Below are 23,007 nucleotides of genomic sequence, written 5' to 3'. Positions count from 1 at the left end.
TTAGGCTCTGCCCTTACCAGTGTACAGCATAAATTCCTGTGTGGTGATTTACAAGAAATTTATATTTATTCAGAATAGGTAAATAATAAAAGTGTTCTAAGTATTAGAAAATTCTACATAGCAAAAAACACTAATTTGCATTAAAATGACATAAAACTACACTGAACCAAATTTTCTCTTTGGTGATTCTCAGAACTTTTCTGTGTCTTCCAGAGGCTCATGGTCATCATTTTAAATACTATTATAATTATAGTATATGTCTATAGATGTTGGCGCTCGAGTAAATCTATAACCTTATGACAAACTCCTAAAAACTCTAGTTTCATTGTAATTTATCTCCACTATAAAAAAAGGCCATAGAATGTTAAAAGTAACTTTTGTGAACGTTCTCAGTATTTGGAAACAAACGGACACTCAGTATACTTAAAAAAAAAACAAACAAACAAACAAAAAAACCATATACAAGATCACTTTACTTCTCACTTGTTAAAACTTTTCAATGACCAAAACTGCCAAGATATAAGATAGCATGTTGATAAACCAGTTACAAAGAAATTAAGGAATCTTTTCTTCAAAAGCGTCGATTTGACATTTACCTGCCCCAATGACTCTCTCAATGCGAATTCTTGAGGGATCAATCTCCTTTGCAAATTCATGAACTGCTAGGGATGGGTCTTCGTATGTATCTGGATCGATGTAAGTTTTAATTCCCGGGAAGCGCACTGCAACAACAACAACAACAAAACGATTGATTTAGTTTGAGTATCTCTGTAGTCTACATCTTGTGAACATTTAAAACGGGGAATGACATACTGAAGTAGTCAGTCTTATTAAAGACTTAAAGTCTCTCTTTTCTTCCTGTCCCACTCTCTGCCCATATGAAAGCTTTGACTACAAGGGTCAAACATTTATTTACCTCACTGTTAATGTAGAATGACCTGGTGGATTCCTAGAAAGTGAGCTGACAGATTCCAGAAAACACATGTCTCATATTTCTGTAAAATGTTTACTCAGCTCACTCGTTCACTAAACTTCCAAAACAGTCCACATCTGCTCTAGCTTGGGGAATGGGAAAAATGAGGCATAAGCCTCCCTCCAAAACAAGGAAGCCCATTAGGGTCCCTCCTGTACCTTTTGTACTCTACGGCATTAGGTTTCATGAACTCATATCCTAGTCCTGTGGTCTCTCTCTTTTCCAGAAAACCTCAAGCAGTAAAGAACTGACTCCATGGCATAGAAGCAAGAAAGGCCAGTAGGGAGAATGGCCGTTTTCTGTATTCACGTAGTGGTTTCCATGGACTGACGGCACATAGTGCTGAAAAGGATCAGCTTGTCTATCCTGGTGGGAAGGATGGAAATCAAAGGCCCAAATCTGGTCATTGGTTGTATGTCTGTTGAGCTTCATTGGTGGGGATGGAGTGCTCACAGCCTACGGCAGTTAGGATGATGAGAAAGGATGGCTAGAAAACATGAATGCGTGGTTGTATGTCCATTTGTGAGTATCCAAAGAAGTCACAGACGGCCTCTGCCCATGAATATCCCTCTGTTTTGCTCATTTATTTATTTCTCTTGTTTTTTTAGAGAAATGGCAGTATTGTTATGTTGTCCAGGCTGGCCTTGAATTCTTGAGCTCAAGTGATCCTCCTGCCTCAGCCTCCTGAGTAGCTGGGACTACAGACACAAGCCACCAAGCTGGCTCATTAATTTCCATTTTCCATTTTAGATCTCTAGACAGGAGGTCATTTCTTACATATCTTTCTATCTTTCCAACTATCTTTGGTATGGTTTTTACAGGCAATAATCACACAGAGAGCCTTTATTGAATACAGACTAGTAGGGATTAAAAGACCAATGTGAAGTTTGTGGCAGAGTGGATGGTATTTTGGTTTTGTTACTTCTTAGATTTTGAAAGCCATATAATACCCAGCGTTAACTGTTTTTTGACTCTCCTTGCAAAACAAACAGACAAAAAAATCAAAAGCAACAAACAAAAGGTAATAAAGTTTAAAGGAGGTATTGAAATGCCCAATATTAGCAGCAATTTGCTTCCTTAGTCCTTCTATGCCCATTGCCTTCATTTATAGATTTGGTCTTCTGTCTTCTTAGTGCTACATATGGACCATGCGAAAATTAATATTTCTCAAATTAGCACCAGAAAAGCATATTTCCAGGTATACCCAGACCTGACACTAATTTTAACGTGTCATGCTTTTCTTGACTTCTCAAAGTATACATTGGAGAAAAGGAGAACAGATAGTCTCTACCTCTATTTTATATTCCATATGATATTTTTATAACAACTTAGTAGAATTTGTGATTTCAGACTGAGTTCTATAACCTCAAACCTAATAGCCACTACTAATTATTAGTGGTTTCTAATCAGATATGTCGTCGTGTTGATAATATTATGTTAGACACAGATAACAGGCATCATTTAGTAACTCATATGTGGTTTTAACTATTAAACTATTCAATTATTTAAGGTGGTACGCATTTCTATAGAATAAGACTAGTAAATATCACTTTTTTTCCATATAAACATGATATGTGTAGTAAAGAGGAAAATAAACAACCAAACTGAATTCCAGTTTTGAATACCTGGTTACTAATTTAACTTATCGACGTCTTCTTAAACATCAGTTGGTTACCTTTCTTCTACCTCCTTGGCTGTCTTGTTTTCATTGCTTCGTGCTGGGCCCATCTGGTTTGGTTTATGCTAACCTGACTCTTGGAAAACAGATAATAAATGCCTCAGGAGCACCTTCTCCCTCTGCATATCAGTACTAAATGCCCTGTAGTGAATCTTAAGGTTGCCCGGAGTAAGTCATCAGCCCAGGTGTCTGGATCCAGGTTTCTGCAATCTGTTTATAGCCTTTCCAGGTTATCCCAGGCCAGATATCAGTTCTCTCAGCTCTGCCAGTGCAGTAAGACTCAAACTTACTATATAAACACTCCTCACTTAAATCCTTTCCCTTTCCTGGAGGGTGGTATAGATTGAAATGTCCTTTATTATCTTTTGCTCAATTTGAAATAAAAGATAAATTAAAACAGTTCAGTTGCTTTGCATATTATCTCTACACTGTGGTTAATTAGAGAACATCCCTTTCTTGTTAATCCAGTGTCTCACAATAGAAAAACTGTCTTGCTGAAGTAGTTTGCAATTTGGAGGTGGAGGTGGAGGTGGATGTTGAGGAGGAGAAGTTGTCAATTATCAAACCAACTATAGTGGTAATTATAGGCTGCTTGGGAATAGATCTCTCAAATGAATATAACCTTGTAGTCAGCCCAAGGATTTCATACATATTCTAAGAGTTAAAGAGCTGATATTCTTTGTTAATATTAATGAATTGTAAATTGATTTGTTATATATTTAAAAGACAGTCCCTACAAGAAGGAATAAAGATCCCCTAATATTTATTTCTATGTCTAATGCTCCACTAGATAAAAACCAACTCATGTTTTGGAGCCATTGTGAGTGGTAAATAACTTGATAAAATCAGTCAACTATTATTTTTAGCAAATTCAGTCTGTTGTGTTTTCCAGCAAGCAGAATTGGGAACAAGGTAATGTTATTTAATGAGAAGCAGGTGCAACTCTCACCAACAAACCTGGAAACCAGATGAAAATTCTTAATGCTGGAAGGTTGGAAGAGATTTTTTTTCTTTTGTTTCTCAACTCAGTAGATAGCGTTTGAATGAACTCCTGAAGTGCTGGAACAGTACAAAATAATGAAAGAAAGTCACTGCACTACTTACAATGCCCATTCTGTAAGTGGTTTCTTCTCTTCTCTTCTGACTTCATCTTGGCTTTTATGTACCATTGACATCTTTTAAAAAGATAAAAAGAAACTTGTTTTAAGAAGTATGCTGGATACAAAGCAAAACCAATTAAAATACGTATAATCTATGAACAAAGTTCTTGTCATGCAGACCACTTTTACAGTATCTTTATAACGTGAAAATATTCTATACAAAGATTTTTATGTACATTGAAACTAGTCCTAGAATAAAATACTGTCAAGTAGATGGATTTGCAAGACAGGAGTCTTAGAAAATATTTAATAATCTGCCATAACCATCCCTTATATGACTACTAATAGCTAGAGTTGGTAAAAAAAAAAAAAATTAAAAGTCAGAATAAAAAAAGTATTTTGAGTCAGTATCTCAGAAATGTATACAACTGTCTTCCATTTTCATTGCTAAACAGCAGGATGGTTCAGCAGTTTTATTTTTTAATATTTGGAATTTTGTAGAGGCATGTTCTAGTCTCCCTGTGGATCATGCTCCCAAGAGTTCTTCAATATGAGTAAATTCTTCAACATCCATATGATTTGATGGTATATCAAATTTCTACTGGCTAAACAAAGTATATCTGTGTTACATAATTCAGTCTTTCAATGGGAATTTTGCCTCAAATTCTATGAAAAGTTGAGTATTTATTCAGAAATGTCTTACAGTTTTTATAGAATATTTTTCAATGAATGCTCCCCTACCAAAGTGCTTAAGCGATACTTCAAAATATATTTTTTTTCTATTTTATGTAATTGAAATTGTTCTCTTCAATGCATGGAATGTTAAAGCAATTTCTGATGAAATATAAATTGGCAAACATATAAACTGAAAGCTGAAAATAATTTAGCACAATTTTTTCTTCATCATTTAATTCTCCTTTTAAGTGGTATTTCTATTCTGCTCCAGGAATCCCAAATAAAGATAATATTTGAGCCCAACTCTCAAGTTTATTAGGCAATACTTATTTAGCCCGCAAAGATTGAAATGTTTTCTTTTGTGTTCATCATATTTATGTGTTAAGGAAATATTTTCTGATGCCTTAATGAAATGCTTTGCCACATGTGTATGTGCTATTTAAATCATTGTTTACCAAAATACTCTACGAAAAAATAAGGCCTTAACTTATGTTCTTGATACATATAACTGTATACAATTTTGCAATATAGTGAATCATCATTAAATTTCTTTTAAATGTACAGATGATTTTTTTCTATTGTAAACAATATAATACTGATGTTAAATAAAATCACATTTAAGAAATTACTCCCTCCTTCAAAGAAACTTTGAAAATGGAAAACGAAAATATTTCTGAATCAAAATCAACCATCATACTTAATTTTCCACAGTATAGTTACATGATATAATTTGTATCTTTGGAGTTAAGATCTCCTTGAAGTACAATGGAACGCCATTGTACTTGAATAACTAAATAAACTTTCTGGGCTCCAAAGCAGATTGTCTTTAAATGGTATGTAACCTCATGATAATTAGAGTATTATAAAGTATCAGTGACCCCAGTTCAAAATGCATTGGCAGCATTAATGTTATAGAGGTTAAGGAACATACAGTAACGTTTATTCTTCTATTTAGCATTTTCCTAATAAAGTTTGCTAAACACATAGCAATGCTAAAGTACTGGCAATTTGATTTTCTTAACCAAATTGTCATTGTGACTTTACATACAACAAAATAATTTTATTTTCTTATTCCCTTTCTTTTTTAAACTTGCACCATTAACCCTCACTGAAACTTTCTCTCTGTCTCTCTCTCTGTCTCTCTCTTTCTCTTTTTCTCCCCTCCCCTCCCCTTCTTTTCCCTTCCCTCCTTCCTCTGTCTTTCTCTTTCCCTAACAGTAACTGTCTTGGAAACCCTCTCTTTGCCAGAGAGTCCAAAATAGTGTGGGAATAATTTTAATTTTTTTCAGAAAACTTAGACCTCCAGCAGGCTGTTTAGGGGTTTTATTTTTATAACCACTTTACTCTGGCTAGTGATTCAAGTTTTTGTAGGCCATGTTTGATAAGCTGCAGTGCTGAACATTTAATCTTCAACCTAATAGTTAATTGGTTTAGAGAATCCAAAATTTGTTTTCTGTCCTCTATAAAAGATGAGCATTATCAAAGCTCTGATGATGGCAGATAGCTGTCAGAGGTTAGCCCTAAAAATAAAGGAAAAGGGTCCTAAGAGAATGCTGGACAACAGTGACTGACGGTGGCAACATGTTATGCCCAAATTAGTACTTTTATTACGATGCATTTATCATTATTTCCTGCATTCTTTCATGTCTGTTTTTTCCTTGTTACCATAGCTAGCATTATTCAATCAGCTAATCAGCCCCCAAAACTAAAGACCCCCAAATACTCTCTCTTAATTCTAAGACCATTACTATATCTGTTTATATGCATGAAAAACTTAACTAAACATAGTTGTAATGTGCCTTCTTTCCATTAATTTCACAAATAAGTCATCATTTTTAACTCAACCACATTAGAATATTCATGCGGCTTTTTCCTTGGTAAATTCTATAAAAGGAGGTTTGTTACAGCTAAATCTAATACCCTGTTACCGAAGAGAAGTTGTATATTTGTCAGAGACCCACACTCGATACATGCAAAGTACCTGCCAAGTTCTATACTTTTTGGTGTGCTGTCAAAATTGTAGACAATTATTACATGTGTGTCTATCTTCTGTAATTTTAAGTAGATTAAATTTTAATAAAATATTGGCCCCTAAGCGGTTTTAAAAACAAATAGTGTTTTTGGTTCGCTGAAGGTAGCTATTTATTATTTCTGCTATTTCTGAGGTACCAGTGTTTTCTGGCAGGGTTGGTGTGCTTTAGCTGGAGTCAGCATGGGTGTGTACTGTTTGGCTGACATTCTTTTTGCAGCTTTAAGTCTTGATAGTGGAATATTGCAGTAGATGTGTGTTTCAGATTATAAAAAAATCTGTTGAGGTATTCTTTTATGCCCCTATTGATATCTAGATAGAATATTTTATCTTCTTGTTAGAATGATCTGAGAATAAAATACTGTGATTTCTGTCAAAAGTCTAGGCCAAATACCATTGATTAAATAAGATATAACATTTATTCTTTCATATAATGTTATACATATTATCTTCATTCACATCTCTGTATTATCAGCACCTGGCTTATGGTGTTCATACTATTTATTTAAAAGTCATTAAATGGTTTTAATATACTTTTGTATCAAACCTGTGTAAAAATAGAAAACTAAGGTTCTGATGGGTGAATCACTTTGACCAGCTAGTCAGGATTCAAATTTAGGATTTTTGCTATGTTAAATTTACTGTTAGTTTATATTTTTACTCATATTACTTTGAAGTATAGAAATATTGGATTTATAAAACCAATTAATACATTTCTAACATAGACAGTTTCAATATTTAATTGATAAAATATTATATTTCTATAACACCAGGTTTATAAAGAGTTTTTATATAAATTGTTCTGGCTTTCCATTAAAATATTTTTTAATAAAATTAATTTGATGGTGTAATTTGATTATAGTAAAGGAAAAACACAGAGTAACTTATTGAGTATAAATTCATCATTCCTAGCTTTCAAACAGCTTTAGTCATCTCTGGATCTTTCCATATTCAGGGACCTGCTGACACAGAGAACTAATGATAGTTCACTGTCAGAGTGGATTCTTCTGGGATCCCTCTCGACCTCAGGTGTGCTTTGTTATATCTACAAGCATTTGAATACGCAGTGTATAGAAAGAGTGGTTATTCATCTGGGAAATAGTCTGGTGTGTTTCAGTTACCTTCCAGTGATCAAGAAGAATAAAGTCAGGATGACAAGGAGAGTGAATCCACCAACAGCGGCGGTGGCTATCACGAGAATCTGTCCTTGTTCTGCTGCCATGTCAGAAGCTGAAACAGAGATACAATATTAAAACTTCCCTGGGTGACATTTCACTATTAAAACCATTTTACAATTTAATTTATACTAGAAAGTACAATAACGGATGCCAAGCCCAGCATATTTGGCCTTTATTTCAGTATTTGACACATATGAAGCAAACCCAAAATAAATGAGTTTGACTAAGGGCTGAAGAGTTGGGGCCATAATCCACAACATAAACCTCTCCTCTTTCTTCAAAAAAGGTCAATGAAGTAGATGAATTCTTAGTAGCCCTTATTTTAAGATTAAGTATGTGCTGTAAAACTAAATCAGCAGATGGGCTACAGGATTCTGTTTTATGTCATTGCTCACCGTATTTCCTCTTAAACACTCTGGCCAACAGACCAGGCTTTATAGACTGTTTTGATATCTATTTTCACAAAGTAGAAAGACTACTGTATAATTCCTTTTAAAAATGATGTTCTTTATACTTCATAGAGCTTAATCCACACACTAAAATTGTGGAATTCCACCTCCATAGCACGAGGCTAAGCATAGTGGGTGCTTAGATGTTTAATCAGCAATAAGTGGAAAAATGATATTTAAAAGTTTCCTTTTTTGAAGAAAAGACCAGATTATATATGGTAGCAACATGTTCCTTCTTTCATTGATAAAACTGTCTCTTAAAACCACAGGAGCTGCATGTTTTACTAATCTTCCAGGAATCTTTTAACATATATCATTTCAATTAATTTATTTGCACTTCTACTTTTTTTATTCATAATGCTTTAATCAAATTTTTAATGAGTGGAATAGGCAATTGCTTAATAATAGAGGTAAGAAAACAGAAGCACAGAAAAAATTGAAGAAATTGCTGAAGCCCACATAGAACTATGACCAGAATTCAGTCTTTCAGGTTTTTGTCTCATTTCTCCATTTTTTTTTTCTACTATAACTTGTAGTAATCATTCAGTTAACCATCAATATTCTAGAAAACCAAATCAATCAGTCTCTTAATGTTCCTTAACTGAAATTAAACTTATTTTTTATTTTGACTACTGAAAATAAATCATATCTATTAATCTCATCAGTTATTAGAGAAAATTGAATCAAATAAGGTATATAACTGAGAAGCAAACTGCAGAAGTCTCTAACATAATAATTTATTAAACTTGAGTATTTTACAGCTTCCACAGAAGTAGATCTTTTTCTGAGAATTAAGTATGCAGTATACTATGTGCAAATTCATATCCAGAGTAATAGCATTCTCATAAAAATGACATATCTACAACAGAATGTCTAAGCCTTAAACACCATTGTCAAGTCAGTAAGAAACCAGTCATAGCATTTTAGAGACTTTTAAAAAAGTCTCAATGTTAATAAAAACAAAAGTCATTTATGTTCAGTTTTCAGTAGGAGAAATTTATTAAATCTTAGAATTGGAATTTAGTCACTATGATTTAATCAAGACATTTTCAAGCAATCTACTACTATGTTAAGTTTTTGCTCATAATCTGTGCAGAGACAAGTTAAGTAGTTGCATCTTATCCAATAAATAATGTACTGAAGGTTTTTTATTAGGTCTTCACTGAATTTCCTAATCTTCAAAATAGCACTGATATCATGGGAATTAATGTTGTGCTCTAAAATGTCACATATTCTCACTGAAAGTTATTGAATAACAAAAATGTAAGAAATAGTTGTTCTAGAAAACATTATCTTTTTTAAGATAAAGCAGATGGCATTTACCTAAAAAACATTATTTACTTAAAAACTGTTGTATCTGTAAAATATATAGTATAATTCAAGAATTTTGAATCAGCGGCATACAGTTTCATAGTAGTTAGGTAGCTATAATTTGTTGAGTCCAAAATTCAGAGGGAGATTTAGTAATTGGGTGCCTTTTGAAAGTCAGATTACTTTGTTATAAAAAATGGTGTTGTTTGACATACATCATTACTGACTAAACTGCTAATTCTACAAATGTCTCCTTTTGCACACTTGTTATTACATTTAAAAACTTTGTTTTAATTAAAATTTTAATTAGATAACAATCTTAAGTTACGACCCTTTGGAAAATGCATATTCCTGCATAATTGCTTCTTAAACTCAGGAACCATAAACACTTCTCTGTGGAGAATAAAATATGTTATTGGAAAATAAGAGTATTTAGTGAAACACTATTATACTGGAAGTAAAATGCTACAGATTGTGAGGCTGGGATGATTATAAAAACCTCATCAACATTATCAACTTCAACAAGACCAACAGTCATTATTTATTTATTAGGAAACTATGAGCATCAATTCATTATCCAAATTATCTTCACAATGGTCTTGATAGGTAGGCACTATTATCATTCCTAGTTTTAACAGTTATTTTACTTTCTCAAGGTTACATATCTTGTCAAGGGAAAGCCGGCAATCCAGGTTCTATTTGTCGATCTCCAAGCCCAAGCAATTGCCAGTACTTTAAACCACCATTTTTACTAACAGAAGAACTAACTAGATCTAGCTGTTTTGGTCACCCTAGAACAACCATAGCCTTGCTTGAACTTGGTTTCATGTCTGTAAAATGATAATGTTGAATGTAATATTCTTGTCACAATCTTTCAGAGCAATTGTACTATGATATTGTGTTACCCATGCAGGCTGCAACCAAATAGTGGAAAGAACAAGATTTGCCATATGGAAATAAAAACGATCAGGAGCTTGGTCCTGATGGGGTTAATTTTTGTCTTTTACCATATTAGTGTTCGTCCGTCACAGAGCTCTGACCTCATTTCAGGATAAACTACAAGGCCCTTAACTTTGTTATCAAGGCTGTCTACAAATGGCTCTAGCATATGTCTTCAGATACATCTTATATTCTCCAAGCATACTGAATTTCTTCCAGTTCCTAGAATGAGCCAAACTCTTAATATCTAGTCAATTTCTAATCACTCCTTCATGAATAGCCCATCATTTGGAAAGCTTTTCTTTTCTGGTTGTTTAGATTTGGGTAGGTCCCCAGACAGATGTTCCCTAAGACCCTTAAACTATTTCTACCAATAAAACCATCACATTTTATTGAAATTACATTTTATAATCCGTCTTTCCCATTTGATTTCAAATTCAGTGAGAGCAGGAACTATATTCACTATGATATCCATAGTGGGGTGAATGGTGACAGCCTTTCCCCTCCCCTCCAAAAAGGAATTTGCAGGCGTAATTAAGAATCTTGATTATCCTGGATTAACCAGGTGGTCCCCAATCCAATGACAAGTGTCCTTGTAAGAGACAAAAGTGGAGAAGCCAAAGAGGAGAAGGCCATGTAAAGACACACGTAAAGACAAAGGCCGAGACTGGAGGTATGCAACCCACAAGCCAAAGAATGAAGACACCAAAAGGAAGGAGAGAAAAGGAAGAAGTCTCTCTTAGAACCTCTGGAGGGAGCATGCTTTCGGTCTTCAGAGCTGTGATATATTATTTTAAGCCACTGACTTAGTGATAATTTGTTGAAACAGTCTTAGGAAACCAATACAGTGTCCAGTCTATGTGGTAGTAAATATTCCTTTGAGTAAATGGGTTGAATAATTATTTGCACTGTATGGTTCTGGTGAGAAAAGGTCAGGAGTAATCTACATCCCCACCCTTCCCTTGATATGTGAGGAAGATTTACCATCAGTGTAGCTATACAATATAGGTGAAGAGTGTGTACCCAACACTAATCAGAAAAATCCAATTAATCTGTGTGCTTGGAGACAATGCTTTCTGGGAGGTAGAAGCTACTAGGGAATTCAGACTGCTACATTTTACCAAGTTGAGTGGATTAAAGCTCAGAAATATGAGTCTACGTTTGAGAATTTATTAGTTCATTCAATTAATATTTATTGAGCAACTAGTATATGCTAGGCACTAACATAGACACAGAGTATACAATGATGAACAAAACACAGTTACCGTGCTCATGGATTTTCAGTTCAGTGGGGAAGACAGACACTGAACAACAAATTACAAAAGTAATTATTGTTACAAAAGGGAAACTGAACGGTGTTGGAAAAGAATAAGCAGCCTCTGGCAGTGAGTGAGCTGACAGGGAATCTGGGAAAATGTAATGTGTTGGAAGAAGTAAGAGGAGGAACAGGATGATCACCTCCTTGGATAGAGATGTCATTAATTTGATTTATTTAAATAGACACTTAAAGAAACAAATAAGCAAACCATGAAATTATCTACCAAATGGATTCCAAGAAAATACAGTATAGCTATAAATGTCTCTGTTATGAAAACTTGTCTATAGCATTATCCATTCATTTTTTTCAATCTTGAGCAAAAGCTTATTTCTCATTAGTTTGGTAGGAGAAAAATGTATAATTTACTCACATAAGTAGTATCTGTTGAAAGCAAACTTGTCCCTAAAAAGAACCACGCTGAAATTCATAGTGTAAAATAAAATTTATTTGTGACTGGCTGATTGGAAATGATCCTTTGTTTAATTGCGGGGTTGTATTCTTGGACAAAGATAAGTATACTAAAATGATGCATTTCATTCTATGATTTGGGAAAAAGTATACTTCCTTAAGAAGCAGCAATTATGCAGAAAGAATTGGGAAATTGTGACTGAGCAACAGCGCTTGGCATAAGTTGTGGTGACATTATTAAGTGTGGTTTGTTTCCATCTAAAGAAAAAAAAAGTGAAATGCTTGACTTGGAATCTAAATACTTAAAAAAGAGATTTCATATCTTTAGGAAAGTGTGAGAGAAAGGCAATTTGGCTATTTTTAACCAAGGAATTTTCTTCTGTGGAGGCATATGATTTTGTCTCCCTGTAATCAAGATTATTCTAGTTTATATTTACATTTCAAAGTAAAATCTGTTATTTGTATTCTGTGTCATTTTCTGTGGGATAGATTTCTAAAGTTAACTCTTTTCCGTTATGAACATCTTTTTAAAGTTATTGAAGACAGTAGTTAACATGAATTTTTAAATAAAGCATCTCACAAAAAAATGCTGCTCAGTGAAATAAATTGTCTTCATAGTTTCACCAGAATGATTTCTTTAAGCACAGCACAAATCTCAACAAAGCCCTGAATTTATGATACCCAGTAAATTAATTTTAAAGTTTATGGACAACCAATACAGGAAAATTCTCCTCTCAGGTCATGTACAGAAATCAGAATTGGCTTAACTTTTTGAGAATTTAGCAACACAATGGAGATTAATTAATCTGCACATTCTCAACACCACATTCTCATGCAGACAGAAGAGTATGAGATACAAATGAAAGCTAAGGAAACATATCTTCTAGATGAACATACACTTGTGACTTTGTGGATGATACTGCTATAATTTTGGTCACAGGGACTTGAAAGCATAGGGTTATCCTTGATTTTGCATTTTCCTACAACTCCAAGTCCACAGTCAAGTTTTTCATCTTGCCTTTATTACCAGTGACACAGCCTACCGTCAGGCTTCAGCCCTGCAGGAGTAGACTAGTTTTACCATTTGCTATTAGGTTGCCTTTGCACAGTATCTTTTCAAAATCCATCCACATTATATGGACAGATAATTATTCTTCACAATAATATTTTAAAATATTGAGAACATTTCCCATTGCCTACAGGGTAAAATCATCCCTTTCCCATGTATCCTATTCTCAGAGATGTTCAGGCAAGAAAACTTGGACTCAGCCCTCATCCAATTCTCTCCTTCACCTTCCAAGTTGATCAGTCCTGTCCCTTATAATTTTAAAGTATTTCTTAGATTCTTTCTCATTCTCTCCAACTCCCACTGTATTTTCTTAGTTCAGGTACCCATATTATCACATGTATTTGAAATCAGCTAGACAACAGGCTCAATTATGTGATTCAGTTGAACAAGAGAAAGCAAGGCAAAAACAAAAAAGATTCTCTAGAAAGATAACTGACTGAGGTCCACATACTATAAAACAGCTTTGACACCTCACAGTTTTACTTCATACATATTTGTTGATTTCCAAGTTCATAAAATAGTATAGTAGGCAACAGATTAGAAGATAGATTGGGGAGGCATGTACAGAGAGAGAGTTGAATAGAATTGCACACTGCTAGTCAGACTGATGGAAGAGGTGGAAAAACTGAAAATCTGACACAAGATTCCAAAATGGATACTAGTCAGAGGCCAGGAGTTTAGGATCAAATAGCCCTACAAAATTCAAGGAGCATCAAATAATTCACTATGTTTTATAACTCAATAATACATTAATATGATCATTCAATATTAATTAGAAAATACTGAGATAAGTCCAATATGTTTTATTTGAAAGGACAAGAGTTTGGGAACGCATGATTAAAAAATGTTTGCCTCCAAACTATTACAAAGTTGTAAAAATAATACTTTTAAGATTAAACCCTGGCCAAAAACTTAAATTACCAAAATGATTCATTTCCTGAGAATTTCAGTTTTTTGACTCATCTCTACTACAAGCCTCTTGAGGGCAGAATAATAAGGTTCAACTTTCTATATAACAAGGGATTAGCATAAGCCATACATAGTATAGGTATTAATACATGTGTACTGTTTGTGAAGAACAGATAAAAATGACATTCTAAATATAAGGATAAAATGCCCTTGGCTAAAGAACAGTTTACTTACTTGATGTGTGTGTCAAAACGCTTAAACATGTTGTAATTTTACATTACATTCCCTTTCATATTTGTATTTTGTAAATCAGTATGTACAGAGGTAAATTAACAGAAAATAATGTGGGTCAATTTCTTTTTCCTAAATATCCCTGCTTTGAAAAAAAGTAAAAAGAGTCAACAAAGTATTATAATGATATCTTTCTTTTACATTTATTCACTATTTACATTTATTCACTATTTGATGCTATCTACTCAAAGGAAAAGATAAGATTAGAAATAATAATTTATTCAGAAATAGATTAATAGAAAATAATGTGGGTCATTTTTTTTTTCCTAAATATCCCTACCTAGGCTTTGAAAAAAGGTAAATATAGTCAACATAGTATTATACTGACATCTTTCTTTTACATTCATTCAATCTTTGATGCTCTCTACCCAAAGGAAAAGTAGCTCTAAGATTAGAAATAAAAGAGAAGAGCAAGAGATTGTCTTTTCCATTCAAGTAAGCTGGTTACTGATTCCTCAGCTGGATGGAAACAAACCTGCTGGGTCATTTCTGTTGAAGCAGAGACCCTTAGCAGGGATCATACTTTTTTTTCCCCCCCCCCAGAAAGTGATTTCACAGCTGTGCCTTCTTCTACTCCTCTGCCACTTCTTCAGAAACAATACAATTGAGTACATCAAACTGTGACTACACTGCAACACCAAAGATTTTGAGATTCACGCTTCCTGAAACACCAAAGATTTTGAGATTCACGCTTCCTGACGACCTCAATTTACTTGTCAGGTAAAAATGCCAAATGACACGGGGATAATTGGAAAATGTGAGTTTGGTACAATTTGATGGAGAGGCAGAAGCAGAGGCAAATAGTGTAGCATAATGAAATCTTTTCTGACTTTTTTTTAAAAAAGAGATTCTTGTGTTCATTAATGAATGGTCAAGATGCCTTACCACAGGTAGGCTTCATGTGACAAATTTCAAAGAACAAAGAAAATGGTTGAGACATTTAAACACCTGAAACTATGGTCAACATTCTAAATGTCAAAGATGTAATTTGTAATTGTCTGTATTTCATATTGTTACTGGCAGTTGAGATAGGTCTTGAGAACATTTTTCTCAAAGAATATTTATATCTTCATGCATATATCTTTCATCCTTTAAAAAGATTTTTAAGATCCAGTGTAAAATAGGATTTCCATACAAATGTCACAACTTCCCTGGATCACTGACCTGGAACCAATGATGTTCAATTTTAAATACTATTCACCATGTGCCATAATATTAATAGTGGATATTTGTACATTGGTGAGCATATCTAGGCACTTGAGGTTATAGCTTCTTAATATAACAGTTACTGTGGTTTGAGATAAAGAGCTTTGTAATGAAATTGATCATCATTAGGGATCACACATTTTGTAAGTTGTATGAACTGTATAAACTTAGATTTATTTGGAGTCCATTTTTCATAGAAAAAGTATTTAAAGAAAATAAACTTGATTTTAAAAACCGAATTATTTAGAAAAAATCTAAATTATTTCTTGAGGAAATTCTCATTCACCAACTTATTATTCATTCAAAAACAACAAAAGTATCATTTGCTAAGCACTGTGATATAGAGCTTGGGGAGATGAAGAAAACTAAAGTGTGATTTCCTCATAGCGTTTCTCTTTAGTGAGAGAGAGAGAGATGCAGACCTTAGTTGTAATACAGAAACATTGGTGCTAGAATGGAGGTATATGTGAAGGTCACAGGACAAGAGGGGGAGACTGGTAATCTCCACAGGAAAAATCACATGAAGGTTATAAAGAAGGTGATTCTTAAACTAAATCTGGAATGATTCAAAGAAATCTGCAAGTCACCAACATGGTGAGTAGATATTGGACACTATAGCTTGAGGAAACATCACAAATACCACAAAGATACAACTAGCACAACATCTTCAGGAGTTTATATGTACTTTTATATGCCTGGGACACATACCAAAATGCACAAGAGGCAGTTGGAGAGATAGGCAAGGAATAGGTCATAATAATTTAAACTGAAACTGACTCCAGTCAGCGTGCTTGAGTTTTTCTCAAGTTACTATTAATATTCAGATTCCAGAATAGGGTATATACAGATGTTTACTGAAAATTGCCATGTTTACCAGAGACATAAACTCTTGCAAATATATGAGAATACTGAAGGCAAACCCAACAGAGAAGAAAACAGAACTGAGACTGAGACATTATTAAAGACATCATTGGAGAGCCTGGATTTGGCCTGACCCTCACACTACCCCTTTGACTTTTCAGTTACCTGAGGCAATAAAGTCCCACTTTTTATTAAGCCAGTACATTTTTGTCACTTGAAATAGAGAGTCCTATTTAATATAATGAACCAAGAGGAAATAATTAGACTGGATGTAAATGCTAATATGTGGCAGGGCGATGCAGGACTTTATATATCCAAACTAGGTATAGTTACTTCTCATTGTTTATTATGTTGCTTGAGTTGAATATTTTCTATCTAACTTTACTATCATCTTTTGATTTTGATGATAAACACAGCCTCTCAAGTCTGTTTGCCTGGTAACTGGATGGATAGGATTGGAAGCGTAGGGTGAAATGGAGTGGAAATGTCCTTACCTTTCCAAAAACAATCTTTTTCTATAGAATGACTAACAAATGTGCCAGGAGATATTCCAATTTATTTTTCCTTAATAGATGGATAGTTTTGGGGGGAAATCAGTCCTGTCTTTCCTATATCTAATGGGTCTCATGTATCAATTTAATAAAAATTGCATGGATGCAAAAACAAAGAAAAAAAAACAAATGGGCAGGCAACATTTCTGGCAAGTTTAGCAAGACAGCATGTTAGAATGTGGGATAATTTGCTTAACTGAAACCTATCTAATTATAAACTAATTATCACCAAAATACTGGAGCTAAATTCATGTGGAATGCTTTTAGTGAATTTTCACAGTTTATGATAACAAATTTGAGGCTACGGTTGTCCTTTATTTAGCATCAGCAGAACTATTTATGGAAGCACGGCTAACCATCAATGCCAGGTGCCAGTTTTTCTTAGCGTTATGGACCCAAGTATATTTCCTTAAGGACCTGCTATTGCTTTATGCCAAAACTCATTTAACCATCTCCTGAAAGTGAGTAAGTTCTAAGGGAAGATTCTGGATCATTGTTTGAAGCCTGTTCTGAAGAACACCAAACTATTTACCTCAAACATCTAATCAATCACCAGGATTAATTCTGGACAGATTCAATGGGAGACTATTTTAAAAAGGCCAAACCCATGGTAGCACAAAACTATGGTTCCATCAATTTTTTCAGCATCTCTTCAATTATTTACACTCTGCTTCTCCTTAAGCCATGTGTGTGAGGTCTCCCAGTTAAATAATTTATATTAGCAGCAAGAAGGTTTTCTGCACAGTATTGCCCTACTACTTACTACTATTATTTTGAAGAAAATAAGATTGTTTACTTATGCATATTGATTTTTTCTTAAAATTTAGACTTCATTGCCTAGGGAATTGAGTTAAGTAGAAAATGAGGCTTAATATTAGGATCTACAAATGTGGGAGTAAATGTCTTTCTAAAATGGAAAGGAAAGGGAGTATTTCCTGACATACCCATTCACTTTGTCACATAATATAAAAACAGTATTGTGTTTTATTTATTATTTTTTAACTAGTATCTTCACAATATGACACTGATTTTAGACAAACTGGGTATTTGCCATCATGGCAGATAGAAAGATAAGCATCTTCCGAAATGCTGATGATATGGGTGTGATTTTCAAAAACTAGAATTGATTTCAGGATACAAATAATTCTGCTACCCTATTGCTGCCAGGAAGAATTGAGCATCACCAACTTTATCAAAATGAAAATCATTTTCTTTGGCAGACAAAAGGCAATTGATCAACACTTCACAGAACAAGACAAGATATTTCCATTTTGTACAAGCATATTTTTTCTGTAGCTTCTCCAGGAAAGCATAGTGCAGAGCTACGCAGTTCAATATAACTTTTTCATTGGGCGCATTACTCCTCGGGTTTGTTTTCGATGACTCGGAACAACACCTGCTTTGAAAAATATCCCGGCCAGAATCATCTTTTTTCACAGTATCCTGTGGCGTGGGACTCTGAACTCTCAATGTAGAATATATCTAATGGTGGGGGCAGACTCAAATCTGCTTCCTAAGGACAATCTTTGCTTTGCCTGCAGCCCTTTTTAGTGTAAACGTGGAGAGGTTTTATTTTTACTTTTGCAAAACTACTGGTTGGGCTTCTCAACATTTATAGTGGAAGGATTTCTCTATTGCTTCACCATATTTTTGTACCATTTGTATCATCTATTGATATGAAAGCAGAAAATTCACATTCTAAGCACTCATTAAAGACCAACTTCGGCCGGGCGCGGTGGCTCACGTCTGTAATCCCAGCATTTTGGGAAGCTGAGGAGGGCAGATCACGACATCAGGAGTTCGAGACCATCCTGGGTAACATGGTGAAACCCCGTCTCTACTAAAAATACAAAAATTTAGCTGGGCGTGGTGGCGGGAGCCTGTAATCCCAGCTACTCAGGAGGCTGAGGCAGGAGAATGGCGTGAACCCGGAGGCGGAGCTTGCAGTGAGCCGAGATCGCGCCACTGCACTCCAGCCTGGGTGACAGAGCGAGACTCCGCCTCAAAAAAAAAAAAAAAAACAACAGGTGCTGGAGAGGATGTGGAGAAATAGGAACACGTTTACACTGTTGGTGGGATTGTAAACTAGTTCAACCATTATGGAAAACAGTATGGCGATTCCTCAAGGATCTAGAACTAGATGTACCATATGACCCAGCCATCCCATTACTGGGTATATACCCAAAGGATTATAAATTATGCTGCTATAAAGACACATGCACACGTATGTTTATTGCAGCACTATTCACAATAGCAAAGACTTGGAATCAACCCAAATGTCCATCAGTGACAGATTGGATTAAGAAAATGTGGCACATATACACCATGGAATACTATGCAGCCATAAAAAAGGATGAGTTTGTGTCCTTTGTAGGGACATGGATGTAGCTGGAATCCATCATTCTTAGCAAACTATCACAAGAACAGAAAACCAAACACCGCATGTTCTCACTCATAGGTGGGAACTGAACAATGAGATCACTTGGACTCAGGAAGGGGAACATCACACACCGGGGCCTATCATGGGGAGGGGGGAGGGGGGAGGGATTGCATTGGGAGTTATACCTGATGTAAATGACGAGTTGATGGGTGTAGCACACCAACATGGCACAAGTATACATATGTAACAAACCTGCACGTTATGCACATGTACCCTACAACTTAAAGTATAATAATAATAAATTAATTTAAAAAAAAAACAAAAAAACAAAACAAAACAAAACAAAAAAACAAACAAAAAAACCAACCTCACATTCTTAGTAAACATCCTCTGAGGTATCTGTTCAGCCCTATCTCTGAAAACTCCCTCCACCCACAGGGAAGGAGTTTGGAAGACTGTTCTCCCTGTCTCTGGCACCCAGTCATACATACCATTGGATTACTCACAGAGAATTTACCCAGACTGGACCAACCACATTCCCTCTTGCAGGAATTTGGGATTAGGATTCACAATTAGTTTGGCAATTTTCATGCATGGTTGACACTAAGGGAAATGTGATTTATAAGCAATAGACATGTTTTCCTAAATGAACATAGACACAGGTAGAGCACAAAACAGAGATGAGTGGCTGTGCTTTTATTATCAGGAATAAAAGCTGTCTTTCTGAGAATTTTCCAGTTTCTTGTTTCAGTTTTTTTTGAAACCTAGTCTGGGACATTTCTTCATTCCTCTGTCCGTAAGCAAGCTCATGGTTTATGTGATATCTGCAATCAAAGAGTCCTATTAGATTATTCCAATTTTAAGTTCCTAACAGGCAAAATTTTTGGAAAATAAATTTAAAAGGTAACTCCTTTCATTTACTTCCTAGGTAGAGTTTATCTTTTAAAGTCTGTATGCATGGAATGAATTAAGTAACTTTCTCCCATCATGGAAAAATCATGTTCAGTCAGTGAAACTTTACCTTGGCTCTATCAAAGGTTGTAGTCAGAAAATGTCATGTAAAAACAAACAAAAAACTTCCGCATTTGTTGAAAAAGCTGCTTGAGGCTATTTTCCTCAACAGCCTCTATAAATCTTTCTTAGATCATTTGTGCTTCATGAGTGTATAACTTTTCTATTCTCTATGCACATACATGTGCATCTCTAGTAATGATTATCAGAATGACACTTTGTTCTCTCTTGTGTATATGGACCTAATTTTCTATTTTAGTTCTAATCTATTAAACATTTTGTGCATACATTTTAAACTGCCTCAAATGCTCTTAGGAAGAAGAGAAATGCAGATTTAAAAAATCACTATTTCTCTGTTTAGTCCTCTGAGAAAGCATCCTTATAAAAATTAAGACCAATTTAGATATGTTATTATATATATGGGGAAAGTCGTGCTACTTACTGCTTAAAACACTGATTATTTTCTGTTTAAAACATGAAATTTGGACTATTATATTTCTCTTATTTCTATTGAATGACATTAAATTATATATATATATTTGAGACATATATATGTGTATGTATATATATGTGTGTGTGTGTGTATGTGTGTGTGTGTATATATATATATATGAGACTATTCTGTTAAACAATAAGTAGTTGTCAAAGATTCCCAAGGATTCAAAGGCATTCTGAGTTGCAGCACAGAATGTGACAGAAAAAGAGGCACATGCCAAAGGTAATTAGAAAGTCCCAAGTCTTTTTGGTGTGTTCTTACTTGGTGCTCTGTTTGTCTGTCAGATAACTTGGAATAACTTAGAAAATAATGGAGTAGCCTTTTTTTCAGTTATTATGCTCAGTAAAAAAAAATGTGATTTTATTCAAGTTCAAATATTCTCAAAACTGTGTCTATTCAATAATTTGAAAAGTAAAATCCTTCCTTAAGTAAGATATTCTGTGTTTATATTCAAGAAGTGATAACATACCTAATACCTATTCTGAGCCAAAAATACCATTTTCAATATATAGCTGAGCTTGATTTTGGGTAAGTTGCTTATTTCTGTGCAAGGAAATTCATGAGGTGGCTATTATTTTAATTGTAAAAAACTTATAGTGGAGTATGTGGCTATGGTACATAAGTCTTCTCATTTCCACTTGAAAACAGAGGAGGATTCCACAAAAGGTCTTTTGCCAAAATTACATTCTTCTTCTTTTTTATTATTTCCTTTTTTCTTTATATAGGTGAGTAGCAGCTGATTCACAGCACAGGATGGTCCAAAAAATCATACTGAACTCAGTGGAGTTTCCCTCAGAAGAAGGGTAGTAATGACCATATTAAAAAACACCTTTGAGAGCTTTTATGTGTTCTCCATAGTTCTAAACATGTATGTTAACTTATTTAGTCTTCAAAATAATCATGTGAAATGGTAGTATTATTACCTCCATTTAATAGATGGAGAAACTGAGGCACAAAAAGGCTAATTAACTTGCACATGGTCACATAGTTAGAAAGGACAGAACCAGAATTTACTCACAGATAGTTCAAATCCTGAGTTCGAGCTTCTAACCGCTGTCCTATGTTGTCTGTTTGCACTGAGACATTTGATGTGTTAAGTATTGAAAAGAAAAGTAGGCCAACTTCTAAGCAATTTGATTACCATAGAAACAGTAGAGACAATGGTTCTGGACCTACAAGGTGATATTACTGGAATGGGCCTGATGGAGGCCCCCTGACTTGCCTACTGTGCTCACTAAGATTTGGTATCTCAGAAGTCAAAACGTAGAGTTTCTTCGGCTGAGTCAAATTGTCCAGTGCTTAAGCCCTGGGCAGTCAACATACCCTGGGGAATTCCGCTCCTCCTTTTATGTCACCTACATAAATTAAACAAAAACTAACACCAAAACTAGCCAATTATCTTAATAGTAAATTCATGGGTATAAAAAATAAAATATCGGGGAATAAGAAAATGATTTGATTGCTTTTATATAGTATCTATATGCAAGAAGGTAAAGAACATTTTCAATACTATTTTGAAGCTGTTAGAATGGAATTTAAGATTGAAAACTAGTAACAATAATATCAGTATTAATAATCATGTATTGATCTCTAACCACATGATAGCCGGATACTCTTCTGTTGTTAAGTACTTTACAAGCACTGAATCACCGTATACTCACAGGAACCTTAGAAACTAGGTGGTATCCTTATATCCATTTTCCAGATGTGGAAACTGAGGCACAGAGTGGTTAACTGACTTATTCAAAGTCCCATATTTGGGATGTGATCAAGTCAAAATTTAAATCTAAGTTTAAGGAAGTACAACGCTTGCGCTTGAACTTTTACACAAATTCCTCTTTGCTAATTCTCTTTTGCTGTTTACTTGCAAAATACCTCTCATGTTGAATTGCATGAATCAGCTGCTAACATAAAAATTTTCTTTCTTATTTCTGCTTGTATAAGTTCTTCCTTTTCTTCAAGGCCAAAGTAAGGCCATCCTCCCTGAAGTTTTTTGCCAGTTGTCTAGTTTGGAGTAACAATTAGGATTATGGTGATAGTTAACTTTGAATGATCACGTGTTACTTGTGTCAGATACTGCAGTGAGTACTTTTCTCACATTCGGAGGCAGATACTCCCTATCCTCCTTCTCAGCTTCACTCTTCACCAGAGTATCTCTTATTCTCTGTCTTAGAT

At 34.5% G+C, this 23,007-nt stretch overlaps 1 protein-coding gene across 2 annotated transcripts in view; it reads right to left on the bottom strand.

The window, feature by feature from the left end:
• EPHA6 (EPH receptor A6) overlaps nt 1-23,007 on the bottom strand; it is a 930,608-nt gene that overhangs the window by 260,024 nt on the left and 647,577 nt on the right. The window contains exons 1-4 of one of the 2 annotated variants that reach the window (XM_025376848.1): nt 16,560-16,599; nt 7,577-7,685; nt 3,756-3,826; nt 597-722 (exon numbers count right to left, since the gene is read on the bottom strand). In XM_025376848.1, coding sequence (XP_025232633.1) covers nt 597-722; nt 3,756-3,826; nt 7,577-7,685; nt 16,560-16,599 — 346 coding nt within the window. Of the gene's footprint in view, nt 1-596; nt 723-3,755; nt 3,827-7,576; nt 7,686-16,559; nt 16,600-23,007 lie in introns of those variants that run through there. The other variant, XM_025376846.1, reaches the window with a different exon arrangement.

The sequence above is a fragment of the Theropithecus gelada genome, chromosome 2 (genome assembly GCF_003255815.1).
Source record: "Theropithecus gelada isolate Dixy chromosome 2, Tgel_1.0, whole genome shotgun sequence".
Classification (NCBI taxonomy): Eukaryota; Metazoa; Chordata; class Mammalia; order Primates; family Cercopithecidae; genus Theropithecus; species Theropithecus gelada.
Note: the sequence above shows the minus strand (reverse complement) of the source record. Positions and strands in the feature narration are given on the sequence as shown.